This window comes from Oncorhynchus clarkii, unplaced genomic scaffold, assembly GCF_045791955.1.
Source record: "Oncorhynchus clarkii lewisi isolate Uvic-CL-2024 unplaced genomic scaffold, UVic_Ocla_1.0 unplaced_contig_1317_pilon_pilon, whole genome shotgun sequence".
In the NCBI taxonomy this organism is placed as follows: Eukaryota; Metazoa; Chordata; class Actinopteri; order Salmoniformes; family Salmonidae; genus Oncorhynchus; species Oncorhynchus clarkii.
In genome coordinates, this window is record NW_027258001.1 from 129,073 (window position 1) to 152,351 (window position 23,279).

The 23,279-nt window shown below is 53.1% G+C and overlaps 1 protein-coding gene across 1 annotated transcript in view; it reads right to left on the bottom strand.

Annotated features, from left to right (window-relative positions):
* The window catches only part of LOC139394452 (uncharacterized), a 96,306-nt gene extending 73,272 nt beyond the window's left edge, over positions 1 to 23,034 (bottom strand). The window contains exons 1-3 of the mRNA XM_071142521.1: positions 23,013 to 23,034; positions 17,634 to 18,121; positions 142 to 239 (exon numbers count right to left, since the gene is read on the bottom strand). Coding sequence (XP_070998622.1) covers positions 142 to 239; positions 17,634 to 18,121; positions 23,013 to 23,034 — 608 coding nt within the window. The remainder of the gene's footprint in view (positions 1 to 141; positions 240 to 17,633; positions 18,122 to 23,012) is intronic.
* Positions 23,035 to 23,279: the final 245 nt, after the last annotated feature.

Below are 23,279 nucleotides of genomic sequence, written 5' to 3' on the forward strand. Positions count from 1 at the left end.
GATAGTATTTTCAGTTGACTGAGCTGCAGAGAGGAAGTGCCTGTAACTCCAGACAGTCAGTGTGTCTGTGTGTAACAACATATGGCTGGATGTTAATGGCAGTATTTGAAGACTCAGGGGACTGCATGGGTCATTGCATACCCCCCCCCCCATTCCTCCAGCCTGTTCTTCAGTTCAGCCTCCAGCCCCGTGAAATCTCCTGACTCCACTGGCCTCTTTCCTATGGCTAGGGTCGGTGGCTGGATTGGTCATAGGAGATTCAGGGGAGACAGAGAGGGGGAGAAGTGAAGTCTGTTTGGGGACATTGTTTCAGCTGTTGTGACAAGGCCAGGACAGTCATGATGAGGAGGGGTGAGGGGGGTGAGGAGGGGTGAGAGAGTAGAACAGGTGGAGGACTTCTGTCACCTTCCATCATTACTCTCATTACTCTCTTTCTCTCTGTATACCTCTATTTCCCTCTCTCTCTCTTTCTCTCTCTCTTTGTCTTTGTATATCTCTATTTCACTCTCTCTCTCTCTCTCTCTCTCTCTCTGTATATATCTATTTCCCTCTCTCTCTTTCTCTCTCTTTCTCTCTGTATATCTCTATTTCCCTCTCTCTCTCTTTCTCTCTGTATACCTCTATTTCCCTCTCTCTCTCTTTCTCTCTCTTTCTCTCTGTATATCTCTATTTCCCTCTCTCTCTCTCTTTCTCTCTCTCTTTCTCTCTCTGTATATCTCTATTTCCCTATCTCTCTCTTTCTCTTTCTCTCTCTTTCTCTCTCTGTATATCTCTATTTCCCTATCTCTCTCTCTCTCTTTCTCTCTCTCTTTCTCTCTCTGTATATCTCTATTTCCCTCTCTCTCTCTTTATATCTCTCTTTCTCTCTGTATATCTCTCTTTCTCTCTCTCTCACTTTCTTTCTCTCTCTCTCGCTTTCTCTCTCTCTCTCTCTCTCTCTCTCTCTCTTTCTCTCTGTATCTCTCCCTCCTCTCTCTCTCTTAACCCTCTCCCTTGTTCTCTCTATTCCTCTCCTTCTCTCTTATCCCTCTCCCTTGTTCTCTCTATTCCTCTCCTCTCCTCTTCTTCCCTCTCATGAGTGGGTTTCTGACCACGTGGTGAGAGGGATGACTCTGCTCTGTAGAGGGTGTGTGGGGTGCTGAGGGGTGAGGGACAGAGGGGGTGAGGGGTGAGGGACAGAGGGGGTGTGTAAGGTGAGAGTGTTTGTGGGGTCAGCTCCTTACCCGCCCTCAGCGTGTTTGGGGTGAGAGTGTGTGTCGGGTCAGCCCCCTGACCCCTTGACCCCCTAACACTTCACCCTCTCCCTAACCTGTAGCTAACCTAGCATTAACCTAGCATTAACCTAACCTAGCATTAACCTAGCATTAACCTAGCCCCAGTATTAATCTAACCTAGCAGTAACCTAACCTAGCATTAACCTAGCATTAACCTAGCCCCAGTATTAATCTAACCTAGCATTAACCTAGCCCCAGTATTAATCGAACCTAGAATTAACCTAGCCCTAGTATTAATCTAACCTAGCATTAACCTAGCCCTAGTATTAATCTAACCTAGCATTAACCTAGCCCCAGTATTAATCTAACCTAGAATTAACCTAGCCCTAGTATTAATCTAACCTAGCATTAACCTAGCCCTAGTATTAATCTAACCTAGCATTAACCTAGCCCTAGTATTAATCTAACCTAGCAGTAACCTAACCTAGCATTAACCTAGCATTAACCTAGCCTCAGTATTAATCTAACCTAGCATTAACCTAGCCCCAGTATTAATCTAACCTATAATTAACCTAGCCCTAGTATTAATCTAATCTAGCATTAACCTAGCCCTAGTATTAATCTAACCTAGCATTAACCTAACCCTAGTATTAATCTAACCTAGCATTAACCTAGCATTAACCTAGCATTAACCTAGCCCTAGTATTAATCTAACCTAGCATTAACCTAGCATTAACCTAGCCCTAGTATTAATATAACCTAGCATTAACCTAGCCCCAGTATTAATCTAACCCAGCATTAACCTAGCCCTAGTATTAATCTAACCCAGTAACCTAGCATTAACCTAGCAGTAACCTAACCTAGCATTAACCTAGCATTAACCTAACCTAGTATTAACCTAGCATTAACCTAGTCCCAGTATTAATCTAACCTAGCAGTAACCTAGACTAGCATTAACCTAGCATTAACCTAGCCCTAGTATTAATCTAACCTAGCATTAACCTACCCCTAGTATTAATCTAACCTAGCATTAACCTAGCATTAACCTAGCAGTAACCTACCTAGCATTAACCTAGAATTAACCTTAGCATTAGCATTAGCATTAACCTAGTCCCAGTATTAATCTAACCTAGCAGTAACCTAGACTAGCATTAACCTAGCATTATCCTAGCCCTAGTATTAATCTAACCTATAATTAACCTAGCCCTAGTATTAATCTAACCTAGCATTAACCTAGCAGTAACCTAGCCCCAGTATTAATCTAACCTAGCATTAACCTAGCAGTAACCTAACCTAGCATTAACCTAGCCCTAGTATTAATCTAACCTAGCATTATCCTAGCCCTAGTATTAATCTAACCTAGAATTAACCTAGCCCTAGTATTAATCTAACCTAGCATTAACCTAGCATTAACCTAGCATTAACCTAGCCCCAGTATTAATCTAACCTAGAATTAACCTAGCCCTAGTATTAATCTAACCTAGCCTTAACCTAGCAGTAACCTAACCTAGCATTAACCTAGCCCTAGTATTAATCTAACCTAGCATTAACCTAGCAGTAACCTAACCTAGCATTAACCTAGCAGTAACCTAACCTAGCATTAACCTAGCATTAACCTAGCAACTAGTATTAATCTAACCTAGCATTAACCTAGCCCTAGTATTAATCTAACCTAGCATTAACCTAGCCCTAGTATTAATCTAACCTAGCATTAACCTAGCCCTAGTATGAATCTAACCTAGCATTAACCTAGCCCCAGTATTAATCTAACCTATAATTAACCTACCCCTATTATTAATCTAACCTAGCATTAACCTAGCCCTAGTATTAATCTAACCTAGCATTAACCTAGCCCTAGTATTAATCTAACCTAGCATTAACCTAGCATTAACCTAGCATTAACCTAGCAGTAACCTAACCTAGCATTAACCTAGCAGTAACCTAACCTAGCATTAACCTAGCAGTAACCTAACCTAGCATTAACCTAGCAGTAACCTAACCTAGCATTAACCTAGCATTAACCTAGCAACTAGTATTCATCTAACCTAGCATTAACCTAGCCCTAGTATTAATCTAACCTAGCATTAACCTAGCAGTAACCTAACCTAGCATTAACCTAGCCCTAGTATTAATCTAACCTAGCATTAACCTAGCCCTAGTATTAATCTAACCTAGCATTAACCTAGCAGTAACCTAACCTAGCATTAACCTAGCCCTAGTATTAATCTAACCTAGCATTAACCTAGCCCTAGTATTAATCTAACCTAGCATTAACCTAGCAGTAACCTAACCTAGCATTAACCTAGCCCTAGTATTAATCTAACCTAGCATTAACCTAGCAGTAACCTAACCTTGCATTAACCTAGCATTAACCTAGCATTAACCTAGAGTTAATCTTACCTAGTATTAACCTAACCTAGCATTAACCTAACCTTGCATTAACCTAGCATTAACCTAACCTAGCATTAACCTAGCGTTAATCTAACCTAGCATTAACCTAGCGTTAATCTAACCTAGTATTAACCTAACCTAGCATTAACCTAACCTTGCATTAACCTAGCATTAACCTAACCTAGCATTAACCTAAGCTAGCATTAACCTAGCATTAACCTAGCGTTAATCTAACCTAGTATTAACCTAACCTAGCATTAACCTAACCTAGCATTAACCTAGCATTAACCTAGTATTAACCTAACCTAGCATTAACCTAACCTAGCATTAACCTAGCATTAACCTAACCTAGCATTAACCTAACCTAGTATTTCCAGCGGCAGTCAGCTACTGTGTAGAAGCCTTACTGCTGAACTGGGAAAGCCCATCATGTTGCTCAGCATGTTTTAGAGTCTCTCTACTTTTCCACACTCTGTTCTAGTATGTTACTCTAGTAAACAGCTCAACGCACCACCAGATATGCAGACATTTGCTACCCTGTCTGTCACACCTGGAACCATATAAAACGATGTGTTAGTTTCCTCTAAAACATCTTCAGTCCTGACTCAATACTGAACACAATGCTAGTTCTCTCTCTCCCTCGCTCTCTCTCCTCTTTCTCTCTCTCTCTTTCCCCACCCCTCTCTCTCTCTCTCCCTCTGTATCTCTCTCTCTCTCTCTGTCTCTCTCTCTCTCTCTGTCTCGCTCTCTCTCTCTCTCTTTCTCTCTCTCTCTCTCTGTCTCTGTCTCTGTCTCTCTCTGTCTCGCTCTTTCTCTCGCTCTCGCTCTCTCTCTTTCTCTGTCCCCCTCTCTCCTCTTTCTCCTTCCTCCTCTGTCTTCCCGCCTCTCTCTCTCACTGCCATTCTCTCTCTCTCTGCATCTCCCCCTTTCCCAAAAGTTTGTGGGGAGCAGAGCTCTTGCGAGTCGATTCGCCACGAGCCTCAGCAATCCAACGAGCATGACGGGAAAATGACAGCTTGATTTATGAAGGCGCTATAAGTAGCCACGTTGCCTGCTGCTTGGGACTGGACAGGGAGGGAGGGAGGGGAGGAGGCAGAGAGGGGGGGAGGGAGGGAGAGAGGCAGGGGGGGAGGGAGGGGGGAGGGAGGCAGGGAGGGAGGGGGGAGGGAGGGGGGGCAGGCAGGCAGGAGGGAGGGAGGGAGGGAGGGAGAGAGGCAGGGAGGGAGGGAGAGAGAGAGGGAGGGGGGGAGGCAGGGAGAGAGGGAGGGGGGGAGGCAGGGAGGGAGGGAGGGGGAGGGAGGGAGAGAGGGAGGGGGGGGGAGGCAGGGAGGGAGGGAGAGGGAGGGAGAGAGGGAGGGGGGGAGGCAGGGAGGGAGGGAGGGGGAGGGAGGGAGAGAGGGAGGGAGGGATGCAGGCAGGGAGAGAGGGAGGGAGGCAGGGAGGGAGGGGGAGAGGGAGGGAGGGGGGGAGGGAGGGAGAGAGAGAGAGAGGCAGGCAGGCAGGGAGGGAGGGAGGGAGGGGGGAGGGAGGGAAACCCTACACCGGACCCACAATGCCTGAGCCCTGGTGAAAACACATGGCCAGGAGTAAAGACAGAGAGAAGGGAAGGATGGAGGGAGGTATAGAAAGAGAGGGATATAGAGAAGGGAAGGATGGAGGGAAGTATAGACACTCAGCCAGGATGCCTAACCTGGCACTGTATCAACTAGCAATCAATTAAAACATGCAGGTCTCCAGGGCTGGGACAGGACAGGAGAGGAGGTGGTTTGGGCCAGAGGAGGGGAGAAAAGGGGAATGAGAGGAGAGGGGTATGAGGATGAGGAGAGGGGGAGGGGGAGGGGAGATGTCTGGTGATGGGAGGTGGATAGGTGGGAGGAGAGAGTTTAGGTAAAGGGATGAAGAGGGAGGATGAGAGGTCTGGTGATGGGAGGTAGATAGGTGGGAGGAGAAAGTTTGGGTAAAGGGATGGAGGAGGAGAGGTCTGGTGATGGGATGAAGAGGGAGGAGTAACAGAGAGGAGAGGTCTGGTGATGGGATGAAGAGGGAGGAGGAGAGGTCTGGTGATGGGATGAAGAGGGAGGAGGAGAGGTCTGGTGATGGGATGAAGAGGGAGGAGGAGAGGTCTGGTGATGGGATGAAGAGGGAGGAGGAGAGGTCTGGTGATGGGATGAAGAGGGAGGTGAGTCGGATGAGAAGGTTGGAGTAGTTTCTTGGGACTGCCCTCTGCGCCGAAAAACAGTTTCAGCCAAACAGTCAGTCAGTCAGCCTCTCCGTTACTCCAGTCAGTCAGCCTCTCCGTTACTCCAGTCAGCCTCTCTGTTACTCCAGTCAGTCAGCCTCTCTGTTACTCCAGTCAGTCAGCCTCTCTGTTACTCCAGTCAGCCTCTCTGTTACTCCAGTCAGTCAGCCTCTCTGTTACTCCAGTCAGTCAGACTCTCTGTTACTCCAGTCAGTCAGCCTCTCTGTTACTCCAGCCAGCCTCTCTGTTACTCCAGTCAGCCTCTCTGTTTCTCCAGTCAGCCTCTCTGTTACTCCAGTCAGCCTCTCTGTTACTCCAGTCAGCCTCTCTGTTACTCCAGTCAGTCAGCCTCTCTGTTACTCCAGTCAGTCAGCCTCTCTGTTACTCCAGTCAGCCTCTCTGTTACTCCAGTCAGTCAGACTCTCTGTTACTCCAGCCAGCCTCTCTGTTACTCCAGCCAGCCTCTCTGTTACTCCAGCCAGCCTCTCTGTTACTCCAGTCAGCCTCTCTGTTACTCCAGTCAGTCAGACTCTCTGTTACTCCAGTCAGTCAGCCTCTCTGTTACTCTAGCCAGCCTCTCTGTTACTCCAGTCAGTCAGCCTCTCTGTTACTCCAGTCAGCCTCTCTGTTACTCCAGTCAGTCAGACTCTCTGTTACTCCAGCCAGCCTCTCTGTTACTCCAGCCAGCCTCTCTGTTACTCCAGCCAGCCTCTCTGTTACTCAGCCAGCCAGCCTCTCTGTTACTCCAGACAGCCAGCCTCTATGTTACTCCAGTCAGTCAGCCTCTCTGTTACTCCAGTCAGTCAGCCTCTCTGTTACTCCAGTCAGTCAGCCTCTCTGTTACTCCAGTCAGTCAGCCTCTCTGTTACTCCAGTCAGCCTCTCTGTTTCTCCAGCCAGCCTCTCTGTTACTCCAGACAGCCTCTCTGTTACTCCAGCCAGTCAGCCTCTCTGTTACTCCAGCCAGCCTCTCTGTTACTCCAGCCAGACTCTCTGTTACTCCAGCCAGCCAGCCTCTCTGTTACTTCAGCCAGCCTCTCTGTTACTCCAGACAGCCTCTCTCTCTGTTACTCCGGTCAGTCAGTCAGCCTCTCTGTTACTCCAGCCAGCCTCTATGTTACTCCAGCCAGCCTCTCTGTTACTCCAGCCAGCCTCTATGTTACTCCAGCCAGCCTCTCTGTTACTCCAGCCAGCCTCTCTGTTACTCCAGCCAGACTCTCTGTTACTCCAGCCAGCCAGCCTCTCTGTTACTTCAGTCAGCCTCTCTGTTACTCCAGACAGCCTCTCTCTCTGTTACTCCAGTCAGTCAGCCAGCCTCTCTGTTACTCCAGTAAGCCTCTCTGTTACTCCAGCCAGCCAGCCTCTCTGTTTCTCCAGCCAGCCTCTCTGTTACTCCAGCCAGCCTCTCTGTTACTCCAGCCAGACTCTCTGTTACTCCAGCCAGCCAGCCTCTCTGTTACTCCAGACAGCCTCTCTGTTACTCCAGTCAGTCAGTCAGCCTCTCTGTTACTCCAGCCAGCCAATCTCTCTGTTACTCCAGTCAGCCTCTCTGTTACTCCAGTCAGCCTCCCTGTTACTCCAGTCAGCCTCTCTGTTACTCCAGTCAGCCTCTCTGTTACTCCAGTCAGCCAGCCTCTCTGTTACTCCAGCCAGCCTCTCTGTTACTCTAGCCAGCCAGCCAGCCAGAGAGCAGGTCAGCCAGCTCTGAGAGAGACAGTTGTCCATGGCTTTGAGAAGCGGCTCTCTGACCTGTGCTGTGACACAAACATCTGATTGGATGCCAGGTAGTCATGGTGACGATTGTTCAAGAACGAAGGTGGCTGGCAAGCGAAGTAGGTAGAAAAACGCAGGTGTTTGAAATCACCACGACAACAACAACAACAACAACATTGATGACGATCATCAAATGAAAAAGCCGATTGACAGAACTCACCTGATTACTTTTTATTTTCCTAACAAGCAACACTGTCTGTCTTTCTTTTAAATACCACCTCTAATCAGTCTCTTTCCTCTCCAAAAGAAAAGAGGGTGGAAATGGAGGGAGGAAGGGGGGAAGGAGGGCAGGAAAGCGGTGTGTGACTTTGATCTAGGTTGAGCTCCTGTAGGGAGCAGAGCAGCGCTTGGGACTGTGCCAGATTCCCCCTAGGCAGACAGCCTCTCTCTCTCGCTCTCTCTTTCTTTCTCTCTCTCTCTCTAACTGTCTCTTTCTCTCCCTCTCCCTCTCTCTCTCTCTCTCTCTCTCTAACTCTAACTCTAACTCTAACTCTAACTCTCTCTCTCTCTCTCTCTCTCTCTCTCTCTCTCTAACTCTCTCTCTCTCTCTCTCTCTCTCTCTCTCTCTCTCTCTGTCTCTTTTCCTTTCTCTCCCTCTCTCTCTCTCTCTCCCTCTCTCTCTCCTCTCCTGGCTGGCTGGCTGGCAGCTAGTAGGCTTTGGTGATTATTTCTGCTGCGAGGATGAAAGAAGGCATCAGAGCTCGCAATCCACCTCCTCCCTCAGCCCCCCTCCTCCCATGCCTCCATCCCTCCATCCCTCCTTTGCTCTGGCCAGCTGCCCACAGGGCCATGCCAGGTGATTGGGAGGTAAGGAAGGAAGGAGGGAAGGAGAGAGAGAGCCAGGAGAGGGGGCAGGGGGACAAGGGAAACAGGGAGACGAGGGGGGCAGGGGGACAGGGAGACAAGGGGGACGAGGGGGACAGGGCAACAGGGAGACAAGGGAAACAGGGGGACAAGAGGGGAGGAGTTGTCAAGGGGAGGTAGAGGGGAGGAGTTGTCAGGGGGAGGTAGAGGTAGAGGGGGAGGAGTTGTCAGGGGGAGGTAGAGGTAGAGGGGGAGGAGTTGTCAGGGGGAGGTAGAGGTAGATGGGGATGAGTTGTCAGGGGAGGTAGAGGTAGAGGAGTTGTCAGGGGGAGGTAGAGGTAGAGGGGTTGTCAGGGGGAGGTAGAGGTAGAGGAGTTGTCAGGGGGAGGTAGAGGTAGAGGAGTTGTCAGGGGGAGGTAGAGGTAGAGGAGTTGTCAGGGGGAGGTAGAGGTAGAGGAGTTGTCAGGGGGAGGTAGAGGTAGAGGGGGATGAGTTGTCAGGGGGAGGTAGAGGTAGAGGGGTTGTCAGGGGGAGGTAGAGGGGGAGGAGTTGTCAGGGGGAGGTAGAGGTAGAGGAGTTGTCAGGGGGAGGTAGAGGTAGAGGAGTTGTCAGGGGGAGGTAGAGGTAGAGGGGGGGTTGTCAGGGGGAGGTAGAGGTAGAGTAGAGGTAGAGGAGTTGTCAGGGGGAGGTAGAGGTAGAGGAGTTGTCAGGGGGAGGTAGAGGTAGAGGTAGAGGAGTTGTCAGGGGGAGGTAGAGGTAGAGGGGTTGTCAGGGGGAGGTAGAGGGGAGGAGTTGTCAGGGGGAAGTAGAGGTAGAGGGGGATGAGTTGTCAGGGGGAGGTAGAGGTAGAGGTAGAGGGGTTGTCAGGGGGAGGTAGAGGGGGAGGAGTTGTCAGGGGGAGGTAGAGGTAGAGGAGTTGTCAGGGGGAGGTAGAGGTAGAGGTAGAGGGGTTGTCAAGGGGAGGTAGAGGGGGAGGGGTTGTCAGGGGGAGGTAGAGGTAGAGGGGTTGTCAAGGGGAGGTAGAGGTAGAGGGGTTGTCAAGGGGAGGTAGAGGGGGAGGGGTTGTCAGGGGGAGGTAGAGGTAGAGGGGTTGTCAGGGGGAGGTAGAGGTAGAGGGGTTGTCAGGGGGAGGTAGAGGGGGAGGAGTTGTCAGGGGGAGGTAGAGGTAGAGGAGTTGTCAGGGGGAGGTAGAGGTAGAGGTAGAGGGGTTGTCAAGGGGAGGTAGAGGGGGAGGGGTTGTCAGGGGGTGGTAGAGGGGGAGGGGTTGTCAGGGGGAGGTAGAGGTAGAGGGGTTGTCAGGGGGAGGTAGAGGGGTTGTCAGGGGGAGGTAGAGGTAGAGGGGTTGTCAGGGGGAGGTAGAGGGGTTGTCAGGGGGAGGTAGAGGGGGAGAAGTTGTCAGGGGACACGGTGGATAGCTGGTTATGATCCTTTCTTTGTGTAGTTTTGTTCCTGTTGTTTCTGCCCTGCTGTCCTTCTCGATGTCCCACAGTTACTCCCATAGGACCGGCCTGGTGTGTGTGTGTGTGTGTGTGTGTGTGTGTGTGTGTGTGTGTGTGTGTGTGTGTGTGTGTGTGTGTGTGTGTGTGTGTGTGTGTGTGTGTGTGTGTGTGTGTGTGTGTGTGTGTGTGTGTGTGTGTGTGTGTGTGTGTGTGTGTGTGTGTGTGTGTGTGTGTGTGTGTGTTAATCCCATGGGATGGACGTGGCAGCGGCACCTTGTTTTGAACTGCAGCCAAAGCAGCCTGTCTGGAGACACACTGATGCTCCTCTAGAGCAGAGCAGAGACACACACTGATGCTCCTCTAGAGCTGAGCAGAGACACACACACTGATGCTCCTCTAGAGCTGAGCAGAGACACACACACTGATGCTCCTCTAGAGCTGAGCAGAGACACACACACTGATGCTCCTCTAGAGCTGAGCAGAGACACACACACTGATGCTCCTCTAGAGCTGAGCAGAGACACACACACTGATGCTCCTCTAGAGCTGAGCAGAGACACACACACTGATGCTCCTCTAGAGCTGATCAGAGACACACACTGATGCTCCTCTAGAGCTGAGACACACACACTGATGCTCCTCTAGAGCTGAGCAGAGACACACACACTGATGCTCCTCTAGAGCTGAGACACACTGATGCTCCTCTAGAGCAGAGCAGAGACACACACACTGATGCTCCTCTAGAGCTGAGCAGAGACACACACACTGATGCTCCTCTAGAGCTGAGACACACACACTGATGCTCCTCTAGAGCTGAGCAGAGACACACACACTGATGCTCCTCTAGAGCTGAGACACACTGATGCTCCTCTAGAGCTGAGACACACACACTGATGCTCCTCTAGAGCTGAGACACACTGATGCTCCTCTAGAGCTGAGACACACTGATGCTCCTCTAGAGCTGAGCAGAGACACACACACTGATGCTCCTCTAGAGCAGAGACACACTGATGCTCCTCTAGAGCTGAGCAGAGACACACACACTGAGCAGAGACACACACACTGATGCTCCTCTAGAGCTGAGCAGAGACACACACACTGAGCAGAGACACACACACTGATGCTCCTCTAGAGCTGAGCAGAGACACACACACTGATGCTCCTCTAGAGCTGAGACACACACACTGATGCTCCTCTAGAGCTGAGCAGAGACACACACACTGATGCTCCTCTAGAGCTGAGACACACTGATGCTCCTCTAGAGCAGAGCAGAGACACACACACTGATGCTCCTCTAGAGCTGAGCAGAGACACACACACTGATGCTCCTCTAGAGCTGAGCAGAGACACACACTGATGCTCCTCTAGAGCTGAGCAGAGACACACACACTGATGCTCCTCTAGAGCTGAGACACACACACTGATGCTCCTCTAGAGCTGAGACACACACACTGATGCTCCTCTAGAGCTGAGACACACACACTGATGCTCCTCTAGAGCTGAGACACACTGATGCTCCTCTAGAGCTGAGACACACTGATGCTCCTCTAGAGCTGAGCAGAGACACACACACTGATGCTCCTCTAGAGCAGAGACACACTGATGCTCCTCTAGAGCTGAGCAGAGACACACACACACTGAGCAGAGACACACACACTGATGCTCCTCTAGAGCTGAGCAGAGACACACACACTGAGCAGAGACACACACACTGATGCTCCTCTAGAGCTGAGCAGAGACACACACACTGATGCTCCTCTAGAGCTGAGACACACACACTGATGCTCCTCTAGAGCTGAGCAGAGACACACACACTGATGCTCCTCTAGAGCTGAGACACACACACTGATGCTCCTCTAGAGCTGAGCAGAGACACACACACTGATGCTCCTCTAGAGCTGAGACACACTGATGCTCCTCTAGAGCTGAGACACACACACTGATGCTCCTCTAGAGCTGAGACACACTGATGCTCCTCTAGAGCTGAGACACACTGATGCTCCTCTAGAGCTGAGCAGAGACACACACACTGATGCTCCTCTAGAGCAGAGACACACTGATGCTCCTCTAGAGCTGAGCAGAGACACACACACTGAGCAGAGACACACACACTGATGCTCCTCTAGAGCTGAGCAGAGACACACACACTGAGCAGAGACACACACACTGATGCTCCTCTAGAGCTGAGCAGAGACACACACACTGATGCTCCTCTAGAGCTGAGACACACACACTGATGCTCCTCTAGAGCTGAGCAGAGACACACACACTGATGCTCCTCTAGAGCTGAGACACACACACTGATGCTCCTCTAGAGCAGAGCAGAGACACACACACTGATGCTCCTCTAGAGCTGAGCAGAGACACACACACTGATGCTCCTCTAGAGCTGAGCAGAGACACACACTGATGCTCCTCTAGAGCTGAGACACACACACTGATGCTCCTCTAGAGCTGAGCAGAGACACACACACTGATGCTCCTCTAGAGCTGAGACACACTGATGCTCCTCTAGAGCAGAGCAGAGACACACACACTGATGCTCCTCTAGAGCTGAGCAGAGACACACACACTGATGCTCCTCTAGAGCTGAGACACACACACTGATGCTCCTCTAGAGCTGAGCAGAGACACACACACTGATGCTCCTCTAGAGCTGAGACACACTGATGCTCCTCTAGAGCTGAGACACACACACTGATGCTCCTCTAGAGCTGAGACACACTGATGCTCCTCTAGAGCTGAGACACACTGATGCTCCTCTAGAGCTGAGCAGAGACACACACACTGATGCTCCTCTAGAGCAGAGACACACTGATGCTCCTCTAGAGCTGAGCAGAGACACACACACTGAGCAGAGACACACACACTGATGCTCCTCTAGAGCTGAGCAGAGACACACACACTGAGCAGAGACACACACACTGATGCTCCTCTAGAGCTGAGCAGAGACACACACACTGATGCTCCTCTAGAGCTGAGACACACACACTGATGCTCCTCTAGAGCTGAGCAGAGACACACACACTGATGCTCCTCTAGAGCTGAGACACACTGATGCTCCTCTAGAGCAGAGCAGAGACATACACACTGATGCTCCTCTAGAGCTGAGCAGAGACACACACACTGATGCTCCTCTAGAGCTGAGCAGAGACACACACTGATGCTCCTCTAGAGCTGAGCAGAGACACACACACTGATGCTCCTCTAGAGCTGAGACACACACACTGATGCTCCTCTAGAGCTGAGACACACACACTGATGCTCCTCTAGAGCTGAGACACACACACTGATGCTCCTCTAGAGCTGAGACACACACACTGATGCTCCTCTAGAGCTGAGACACACTGATGCTCCTCACACACACTGATGCTCCTCTAGAGCTGAGCAGAGACACACACACTGATGCTCCTCTAGAGCAGAGACACACTGATGCTCCTCTAGAGCTGAGCAGAGACACACACACTGAGCAGAGACACACACACTGATGCTCCTCTAGAGCTGACACACACACTGAGCAGAGACACACACACTGATGCTCCTCTAGAGCTGAGCAGAGACACACACACTGATGAGAGCTGAGACACACACACTGATGCTCCTCTAGAGCTGAGCAGAGACACACACACTGATGCTCCTCTAGAGCTGAGACACACACACTGATGCTCCTCTAGAGCTGAGCAGAGACACACACACTGATGCTCCTCTAGAGCAGAGATGCTCCTCTAGAGCACACACTGATGCTCCTCTAGAGCTGAGCAGAGACACACACACTGATGCTCCTCTAGAGCAGAGACACACTGATGCTCCTCTAGAGCTGAGCAGAGACACACACACTGATGCTCCTCTAGAGCTGAGCAGAGACACACACACTGATGCTCCTCTAGAGCTGAGCAGAGACACACACACTGATGCTCCTCTAGAGCTGAGACACACACACTGATGCTCCTCTAGAGCTGAGCAGAGACACACACACTGATGCTCCTCTAGAGCTGAGACACACTGAGCTGAGCAGAGACACACACACTGATGCTCCTCTAGAGCTGAGCAGAGACACACACACACAGCTGAGCAGAGACACACACTGATGCTCCTCTAGAGCTGAGCAGAGACACACACACTGATGCTCCTCTAGAGCTGAGACACACACACTGATGCTCCTCTAGAGCTGAGACACACACACTGATGCTCCTCTAGAGCTGAGCAGAGACACACACACTGAGCAGAGACACACACACTGATGCTCCTCTAGAGCTGAGCAGAGACACACACACTGATGCTCCTCTAGAGCTGAGACACACACACTGATGCTCCTCTAGAGCTGAGCAGAGACACACACACTGATGCTCCTCTAGAGCTGAGACACACTGATGCTCCTCTAGAGCTGAGACACACACACTGATGCTCCTCTAGAGCTGAGACACACTGATGCTCCTCTAGAGCTGAGACACACTGATGCTCCTCTAGAGCTGAGCAGAGACACACACACTGATGCTCCTCTAGAGCAGAGACACACTGATGCTCCTCTAGAGCTGAGCAGAGACACACACACTGAGCAGAGACACACACACTGATGCTCCTCTAGAGCTGAGCAGAGACACACACACTGAGCAGAGACACACACACTGATGCTCCTCTAGAGCTGAGCAGAGACACACACACTGATGCTCCTCTAGAGCTGAGACACACACACTGATGCTCCTCTAGAGCTGAGCAGAGACACACACACTGATGCTCCTCTAGAGCTGAGACACACTGATGCTCCTCTAGAGCAGAGCAGAGACACACACACTGATGCTCCTCTAGAGCTGAGCAGAGACACACACACTGATGCTCCTCTAGAGCTGAGCAGAGACACACACTGATGCTCCTCTAGAGCTGAGCAGAGACACACACACTGATGCTCCTCTAGAGCTGAGACACACACACTGATGCTCCTCTAGAGCTGAGACACACACACTGATGCTCCTCTAGAGCTGAGACACACACACTGATGCTCCTCTAGAGCTGAGACACACACACTGATGCTCCTCTAGAGCTGAGACACACTGATGCTCCTCTAGAGCTGAGACACACTGATGCTCCTCTAGAGCTGAGCAGAGACACACACACTGATGCTCCTCTAGAGCAGAGACACACTGATGCTCCTCTAGAGCTGAGCAGAGACACACACACTGAGCAGAGACACACACACTGATGCTCCTCTAGAGCTGAGCAGAGACACACACACTGAGCAGAGACACACACACTGATGCTCCTCTAGAGCTGAGCAGAGACACACACACTGAGCAGAGACACACACACTGATGCTCCTCTAGAGCTGAGCAGAGACACACACACTGATGCTCCTCTAGAGCTGAGACACACACACTGATGCTCCTCTAGAGCTGAGCAGAGACACACACACTGATGCTCCTCTAGAGCTGAGACACACTGATGCTCCTCTAGAGCTGAGACACACACACTGATGCTCCTCTAGAGCTGAGACACACTGATGCTCCTCTAGAGCTGAGACACACTGATGCTCCTCTAGAGCTGAGCAGAGACACACACACTGATGCTCCTCTAGAGCAGAGACACACTGATGCTCCTCTAGAGCTGAGCAGAGACACACACACTGAGCAGAGACACACACACTGATGCTCCTCTAGAGCTGAGCAGAGACACACACACTGAGCAGAGACACACACACTGATGCTCCTCTAGAGCTGAGCAGAGACACACACACTGAGGCTCCTCTAGAGCTGAGACACACACACTGATGCTCCTCTAGAGCTGAGCAGAGACACACACACTGATGCTCCTCTAGAGCTGAGACACACTGATGCTCCTCTAGAGCAGAGCAGAGACACACACACTGATGCTCCTCTAGAGCTGAGCAGAGACACACACACTGATGCTCCTCTAGAGCTGAGCAGAGACACACACTGATGCTCCTCTAGAGCTGAGCAGAGACACACACACTGATGCTCCTCTAGAGCTGAGACACACACACTGATGCTCCTCTAGAGCTGAGACACACACACTGATGCTCCTCTAGAGCTGAGACACACACACTGATGCTCCTCTAGAGCTGAGACACACACACTGATGCTCCTCTAGAGCTGAGACACACTGATGCTCCTCTAGAGCTGAGACACACTGATGCTCCTCTAGAGCTGAGCAGAGACACACACACTGATGCTCCTCTAGAGCAGAGACACACTGATGCTCCTCTAGAGCTGAGCAGAGACACACACACTGAGCAGAGACACACACACTGATGCTCCTCTAGAGCTGAGCAGAGACACACACACTGAGCAGAGACACACACACTGATGCTCCTCTAGAGCTGAGCAGAGACACACACACTGATGCTCCTCTAGAGCTGAGACACACACACTGATGCTCCTCTAGAGCTGAGCAGAGACACACACACTGATGCTCCTCTAGAGCTGAGACACACTGATGCTCCTCTAGAGCAGAGCAGAGACACACACACTGATGCTCCTCTATAGCTGAGCAGAGACACACACACTGATGCTCCTCTAGAGCTGAGCAGAGACACACACTGATGCTCCTCTAGAGCTGAGCAGAGACACACACACTGATGCTCCTCTAGAGCTGAGACACACACACTGATGCTCCTCTAGAGCTGAGACACACACACTGATGCTCCTCTAGAGCTGAGACACACACACTGATGCTCCTCTAGAGCTGAGACACACACACTGATGCTCCTCTAGAGCTGAGCAGAGACACACACACTGATGCTCCTCTAGAGCTGAGCAGAGACACACACACTGATGCTCCTCTAGAGCTGAGCAGAGACACACACACTGATGCTCCTCTAGAGCTGAGACACACACTCTGATGCTCCTCTAGAGCTGAGACACACACACTGATGCTCCTCTAGAGCAGAGACACACACACTGATGCTCCTCTAGAGCTGAGCAGAGACACACTGATGCTCCTCTAGAGCTGAGACACACACACTGATGCTCCTCTAGAGCTGAGACACACACACTGATGCTCCTCTAGAGCTGAGCAGAGACACACTGATGCTCCTCTAGAGCTGAGACACACACACTGATGCTCCTCTAGAGCAGATACACACACACTGATGCTCCTCTAGAGCAGAGACACACACACTGATGCTCCTCTAGAGCTGAGCAGAGACACACTGATGCTCCTCTAGAGCTGAGACACACACACTGATGCTCCTCTAGAGCAGAGACACACACACTGATGCTCCTCTAGAGCTGAGACACACACACTGATGCTCCTCTAGAGCTGAGCAGAGACACACATGTGCACAGGCATAGGCACATTCATGCATGCACACACACACAAACACACACTCACACATATTTGACAAAACACAGAGTGAGTGAGTGAGTGAGTGAGTGAGTGAGTGAGTGAGTGAGTGAGTGAGTGACAAGGACGGAGACAGAGACACAATGAGAGAGAGACAGACAGAGACACAGTGAGAGAGAGAGGGGGAGCAGAGACAGTGAAGGAAACAGACTGAATGAGACATTGACAGGATAGAGAGAGAGACAGCTGTAGAAGAGGTGCCACAGCTCCCATGGCTCCTAAATGCCCAGCCCAGGCATGTCTGTCTGTCCACACCGATTGCTCACAGGGCCAGTTTAGGGAAAGGTAGGGCAAGGCAGAGACAGGACGGGGGTTGACTGGTAGGCTTGACAGTGCTTGTTAAGGTTGGCTGGGTTCAGCAGAGCAAGACTGGTCTGTGGCTGGAGTTGACTAGTAGGCTTGTTGAGGCAGAGTACACCCAGGACAGGGCAGGGTTGGCTGAGGCAGAGTACACCCGGGGCAGGGCAGAGTTGGCTGAGGTAGAGTACACCCAGGACAGGGCAGGGTTGGCTGAGGCAGAGTACACCCAGGACAGGGCAGGGTTGGCTGAGGCAGAGTACACCCAGGACAGGGCAGGGTTGGCTGAGGTAGAGTACACCCAGGACAGGGCAGGGTTGGCTGAGGCAGAGTACACCCAGGACAGGGCAGGGTTGGCTGAGGCAGAGTACACCCGGGGCAGGGCAGAGTTGGCTGAGGCAGAGTACACCCAGGACAGGGCAGGGTTGGCTGAGGCAGAGTACACCCGGGGCAGGGCAGAGTTGGCTGAGGCAGAGTACACCCAGGACAGGGCAGGGTTGGCTGAGGCAGAGTACACCCGGGGCAGGGCAGGGTTGGCTGAGGCAGAGTACACCCGGGGCAGGGCAGAGTTGGCTGAGGCAGAGTACACCCGGGGCAGGGCAGGGTTGGCTGAGGCAGAGTACACCGGGGCAGAGCAGGGTTGGCTGAGGCAGAGTACACCCGGGGCAGGGCAGGGTTGGGGTTAGGCAGGGTGGAGCAGGGCAGGTTGGGGTTAGGCAGGGTGGAGCAGGGCAGGTTGGGGTTAGGCAGGGTGGAGCAGGGCAGGTTGGGGTTAGGCAGGGGGGAGCAGGGCAGGTTGGGGTTAGGCAGAGTGGAGCAGGGCAGGTTGGGGTTAGGCAGGGTGGAGCAGGGCAGGTTGGGTTAGGCAGGGTGGAGCAGGGCAGGTTGGGGTTAGGCAGGGTGGAGCAGGGCAGAGATGTATCCTCTGTGTATTGTCTGGATAATCCTAAGCCCCTGGTCCTGGCCTGGGGTAGAGGGGTTTAGGGGGGGGGGGGGGGGCCTGGTCCTGGCCTGGGGTAGAGGGGTTTAGGGGGGGGGGGGGGGGCTGGTCCTGGCCTGGGGTAGAGGGGTTTAGGGGGGGGGGGGCCTGGTCCTGGCCTGGGGTAGAGGGGTTTAGGGGGGGGGGGCAGAAGGGGGTAGGAGAGGCAGAGACAGGCCTGAACAGCTGGCGTTGGGGAAGTCGGGGACTGGATCATTGTGTGTGGTTGTGTGTATGTAAGTGGAGTGTGTTAGTGTGTGTGTGAGAAGAGTGTGTTAGTGTGAGGAGTGTGTGTGAGATTGACAGAGAGTCTGGCGAAGCTGTGACTGTCAAAGGACCCCCCCCCCCCCCAAAACACACACACACACACAGACCAGGCGTTCTCAGCTGTCCCTGGGGTTTTAAAAGCCTAGGCAAAATATGAACAGTGTTTTCTTCATTGGGGGAGTAGAGTGTGTTGTGTGGGGGAGTAGAGTGTGTTGTGTGGGGGAGTAGAGTGTGTTGTGTGGGGGAGTAGAGTGTGTTGTGTGGGGGAGTAGAGTGTGTTGTGTGGGGGAGTAGAGTGTGTTGTGTGGGGGAGTAGAGTGTGCTGTGTGGGGGAGTAGAGTGTGTTGTGTGGGGGAGTAGAGTGTGTTGTGTGGGGGAGTAGAGTGTGTTGTGTGGGGGAGTAGAGTGTGTTGTGTGGGGGAGTAGAGTGTGTTGTGTGGGGGAGTAGAGTGTGTTGTGTGGGGGAGTAGAGTGTGTTGTGTGGGGGAGTAGAGTGTGTTGTGTGGGGGAGTAGAGTGTGTTGTGTGGGGGAGTAGAGTGTGTTGTGTGGGGGAGTAGAGTGTGTTGTGTGGGGGAGTAGAGTGTGTTGTGTGGGGGAGTAGAGTGTGTTGTGTGGGGGAGTAGAGTGTGTTGTGTGGGGGAGTAGAGTGTGTTGTGTGGGGGAGTAGAGTGTGTTGTGTGGGGGAGTAGAGTGTGTTGTGTGGGGGAGTAGAGTGTGCTGTGTGGGGGAGTAGAGTGTGTTGTGTGGGGGAGTAGAGTGTGTTGTGTGGGGGAGTAGAGTGTGTTGTGTGGGGGAGTAGAGTGTGTTGTGTGGGGGAGTAGAGTGTGTTGTGTGGGGGAGTAGAGTGTGTTGTGTGGGGGAGTAGAGTGTGTTGTGTGTTGTGTGGGGGAGTAGAGTGTGTTGTGTGGGGGAGTAGAGTGTGTTGTGTGGGGGAGTAGAGTGTGTTGTGTGGGGGAGTAGAGTGTGTTGTGTGGGGGAGTAGAGTGTGTTGTGTGGGGGAGTAGAGTGTGTTGTGTGGGGGAGTAGAGTGTGTTGTGTGGGGGAGTAGAGTGTGTTGTGTGGGGGAGTAGAGTGTGTTGTGTGGGGGAGTAGAGTGTGTTGTGTGGGGGAGTAGAGTGTGTTGTGTGGGGGAGTAGAGTGTGTTGTGTGGGGGAGTAGAGTGTGTTGTGTGGGGGAGTAGAGTGTGTTGTGTGGGGGAGTAGAGTGTGTTGTGTGGGGGAGTAGAGTGTGTTGTGTGGGGGAGTAGAGTGTGTTGTGTGGGGGAGTAGAGTGTGTTGTGTGGGGGAGTAGAGTGTGTTGTGTGGGGGAGTAGAGTGTGTTGTGTGGGGGAGTAGAGTGTGTTGTGTGGGGGAGTAGAGTGTGTTGTGTGGGGGAGTAGAGTGTGTTGTGTGGGGGAGTAGAGTGTGCTGTGTGGGGGAGTAGAGTGTGTTGTGTGGGGGAGTAGAGTGTGTTGTGTGGGGGAGTAGAGTGTGTTGTGTGGGGGAGTAGAGTGTGTTGTGTGGGGGAGTAGAGTGTGTTGTGTGGGGGAGTAGAGTGTGTTGTGTGGGGGAGTAGAGTGTGTTGTGTGGGGGAGTAGAGTGTGTTGTGTGGGGGAGTAGAGTGTGTTGTGTGGGGGAGTAGAGTGTGTTGTGTGGGGGAGTAGAGTGTGTTGTGTGGGGGAGTAGAGTGTGTTGTGTGGGGGAGTAGAGTGTGTTGTGTGGGGGAGTAGAGTGTGTTGTGTGGGGGAGTAGAGTGTGTTGTGTGGGGGAGTAGAGTGTGTTGTGTGGGGGAGTAGAGTGTGTTGTGTTTAGTATTTCAAATAGTATATGAACCCAGGTCTCTGAACTCTCTGAGCTGGGTACCAGGTCTGCCCCCCAGGGCTCCAGTCTTACCCCTCTCTGAACTCTCTGAGCTGGGTACCAGGTCTGCCCCCCAGGGCTCCAGTCTTACCCCTCTCTGAACTCTCTGAGCTGGGTACCAGGTCTGCCCCCCAGGGCTCCAGTCTTACCCCTCTCTGAACTCTCTGAGCTGGGTACCAGGTCTGCCCCCCAGGGCTCCAGTCTTACCCCTCTCTGAACTCTCTGAGCTGGGTACCAGGTCTGCCCCCCAGGGCTCCAGTCTTACCCCTCTCTGAACTCTCTGAGCTGGGTACCAGGTCTGCCCCCCAGGGCTCCAGTCTTACCCCTCTCTGAACTCTCTGAGCTGGGTACCAGGTCTGCCCCCCAGGGCTCCAGTCTTACCCCTCTCTGAACTCTCTGAGCTGGGTACCAGGTCTGCCCCCCAGGGCTCCAGTCTTACCCCTCTCTGAACTCTCTGAGCTGGGTACCAGGTCTGCCCCCCAGGGCTCCAGTCTTACCCCTCTCTGAACTCTCTGAGCTGGGTACCAGGTCTGCCCCCCAGGGCTCCAGTCTTACCCCTCTCTGAACTCTCTGAGCTGGGTACCAGGTCTGCCCCCCAGGGCTCCAGTCTTACCCCTCTCTGAACTCTCTGAGCTGGGTACCAGGTCTGCCCCCCAGGGCTCCAGTCTTACCCCTCTCTGAACTCTCTGAGCTGGGTACCAGGTCTGCCCCCCAGGGCTCCAGTCTTACCCCTCTATGAACTCTCTGAGCTGGGTACCAGGTCTGCCCCCCAGGGCTCCAGTCTTACCCCTCTCTGAACTCTCTGAGCTGGGTACCAGGTCTGCCCCCCAGGGCTCCAGTCTTACCCCTCTCTGAACTCTCTGAGCTGGGTACCAGGTCTGCCCCCCAGGGCTCCAGTCTTACCCCTCTCTGAACTCTCTGAGCTGGGTACCAGGTCTGCCCCCCAGGGCTCCAGTCTTACCCCTCTCTGAACTCTCTGAGCTGGGTACCAGGTCTGCCCCCCAGGGCTCCAGTCTTACCCCTCTCTGAACTCTCTGAGCTGGGTACCAGGTCTGCCCCCCAGGGCTCCAGTCTTACCCCTCTCTGAACTCTCTGAGCTGGGTACCAGGTCTGCCCCCCAGGGCTCCAGTCTTACCCCTCTCTGAACTCTCTGAGCTGGGTACCAGGTCTGCCCCCCAGGGCTCCAGTCTTACCCCTCTCTGAACTCTCTGAGCTGGGTACCAGGTCTGCCCCCCAGGGCTCCAGTCTTACCCCTCTCTGAACTCTCTGAGCTGGGTACCAGGTCTGCCCCCCAGGGCTCCAGTCTTACCCCTCTCTGAACTCTCTGAGCTGAGTACCAGGTCTGCCCCCCAGGGCTCCAGTCTTACCCCTCTCTGAACTCTCTGAGCTGGGTACCAGGTCTGCCCCCCAGGGCTCCAGTCTTACCCCTCTCTGAACTCTCTGAGCTGAGTACCAGGTCTGCCCCCCAGGGCTCCAGTCTTACCCCTCTCTGAACTCTCTGAGCTGGGTACCAGGTCTGCCCCCCAGGGCTCCAGTCTTACCCCTCTCTGAACTCTCTGAGCTGGGTACCAGGTCTGCCCCCCAGGGCTCCAGTCTTACCCCTCTCTGAACTCTCTGAGCTGAGTACCAGGTCTGCCCCCCAGGGCTCCAGTCTTACCCCTCTCTGAACTCTCTGAGCTGGGTACCAGGTCTGCCCCCCAGGGCTCCAGTCTTACCCCTCTCTGAACTCTCTGAGCTGGGTACCAGGTCTGCCCCGCAGGGCTCCAGTCTTACCCCTCTCTGAACTCTCTGAGCTGGGTACCAGGTCTGCCCCCCAGGGCTCCAGTCTTACCCCTCTCTGAACTCTCTGAGCTGGGTACCAGGTCTGCCCCCCAGGGCTCCAGTCTTACCCCTCTCTGAACTCTCTGAGCTGGGTACCAGGTCTGCCCCGCAGGGCTCCAGTCTTACCCCTCTCTGAACTCTCTGAGCTGGGTACCAGGTCTGCCCCCCAGGGCTCCAGTCTTACCCCTCTCTGAACTCTCTGAGCTGGGTACCAGGTCTGCCCCGCAGGGCTCCAGTCTTACCCCTCTCTGAACTCTCTGAGCTGGGTACCAGGTCTGCCCCCCAGGGCTCCAGTCTTACCCCTCTCTGAACTCTCTGAGCTGAGTACCAGGTCTGCCCCCCAGGGCTCCAGTCTTACCCCTCTCTGAACTCTCTGAGCTGGGTACCAGGTCTGCCCCCCAGGGCTCCAGTCTTACCCCTCTCTGAACTCTCTGAGCTGAGTACCAGGTCTGCCCCCCAGGGCTCCAGTCTTACCCCTCTCTGAACTCTCTGAGCTGGGTACCAGGTCTGCCCCCCAGGGCTCCAGTCTTACCCCTCTCTGAACTCTCTGAGCTGAGTACCAGGTCTGCCCTGGGTTGGCCTCTCACCTCTCACCTCTGACCTCTCTACTTGACATCGAGCACCCGTCACCTCCCACCCAGACTAGAGAGGGGGAGAGGGCAGGGGGGAGGACAGGGAGGGAGGAGATGGGGAGGGATTTGTTATCCTTTCAGACACCTGAGCATCAAGCCAGCGGTGGGGAGAGAGGAGGGGGCTAGGGGGGAGGAGATGGGGGAGGAGGTGGGGGAGGAGATGGGGGAGGAGGTGGGGAGAGAGGAAGGGGCTAGGGGTAGAGAGGAGGGGGCTAGGGGGGAGAGAGGA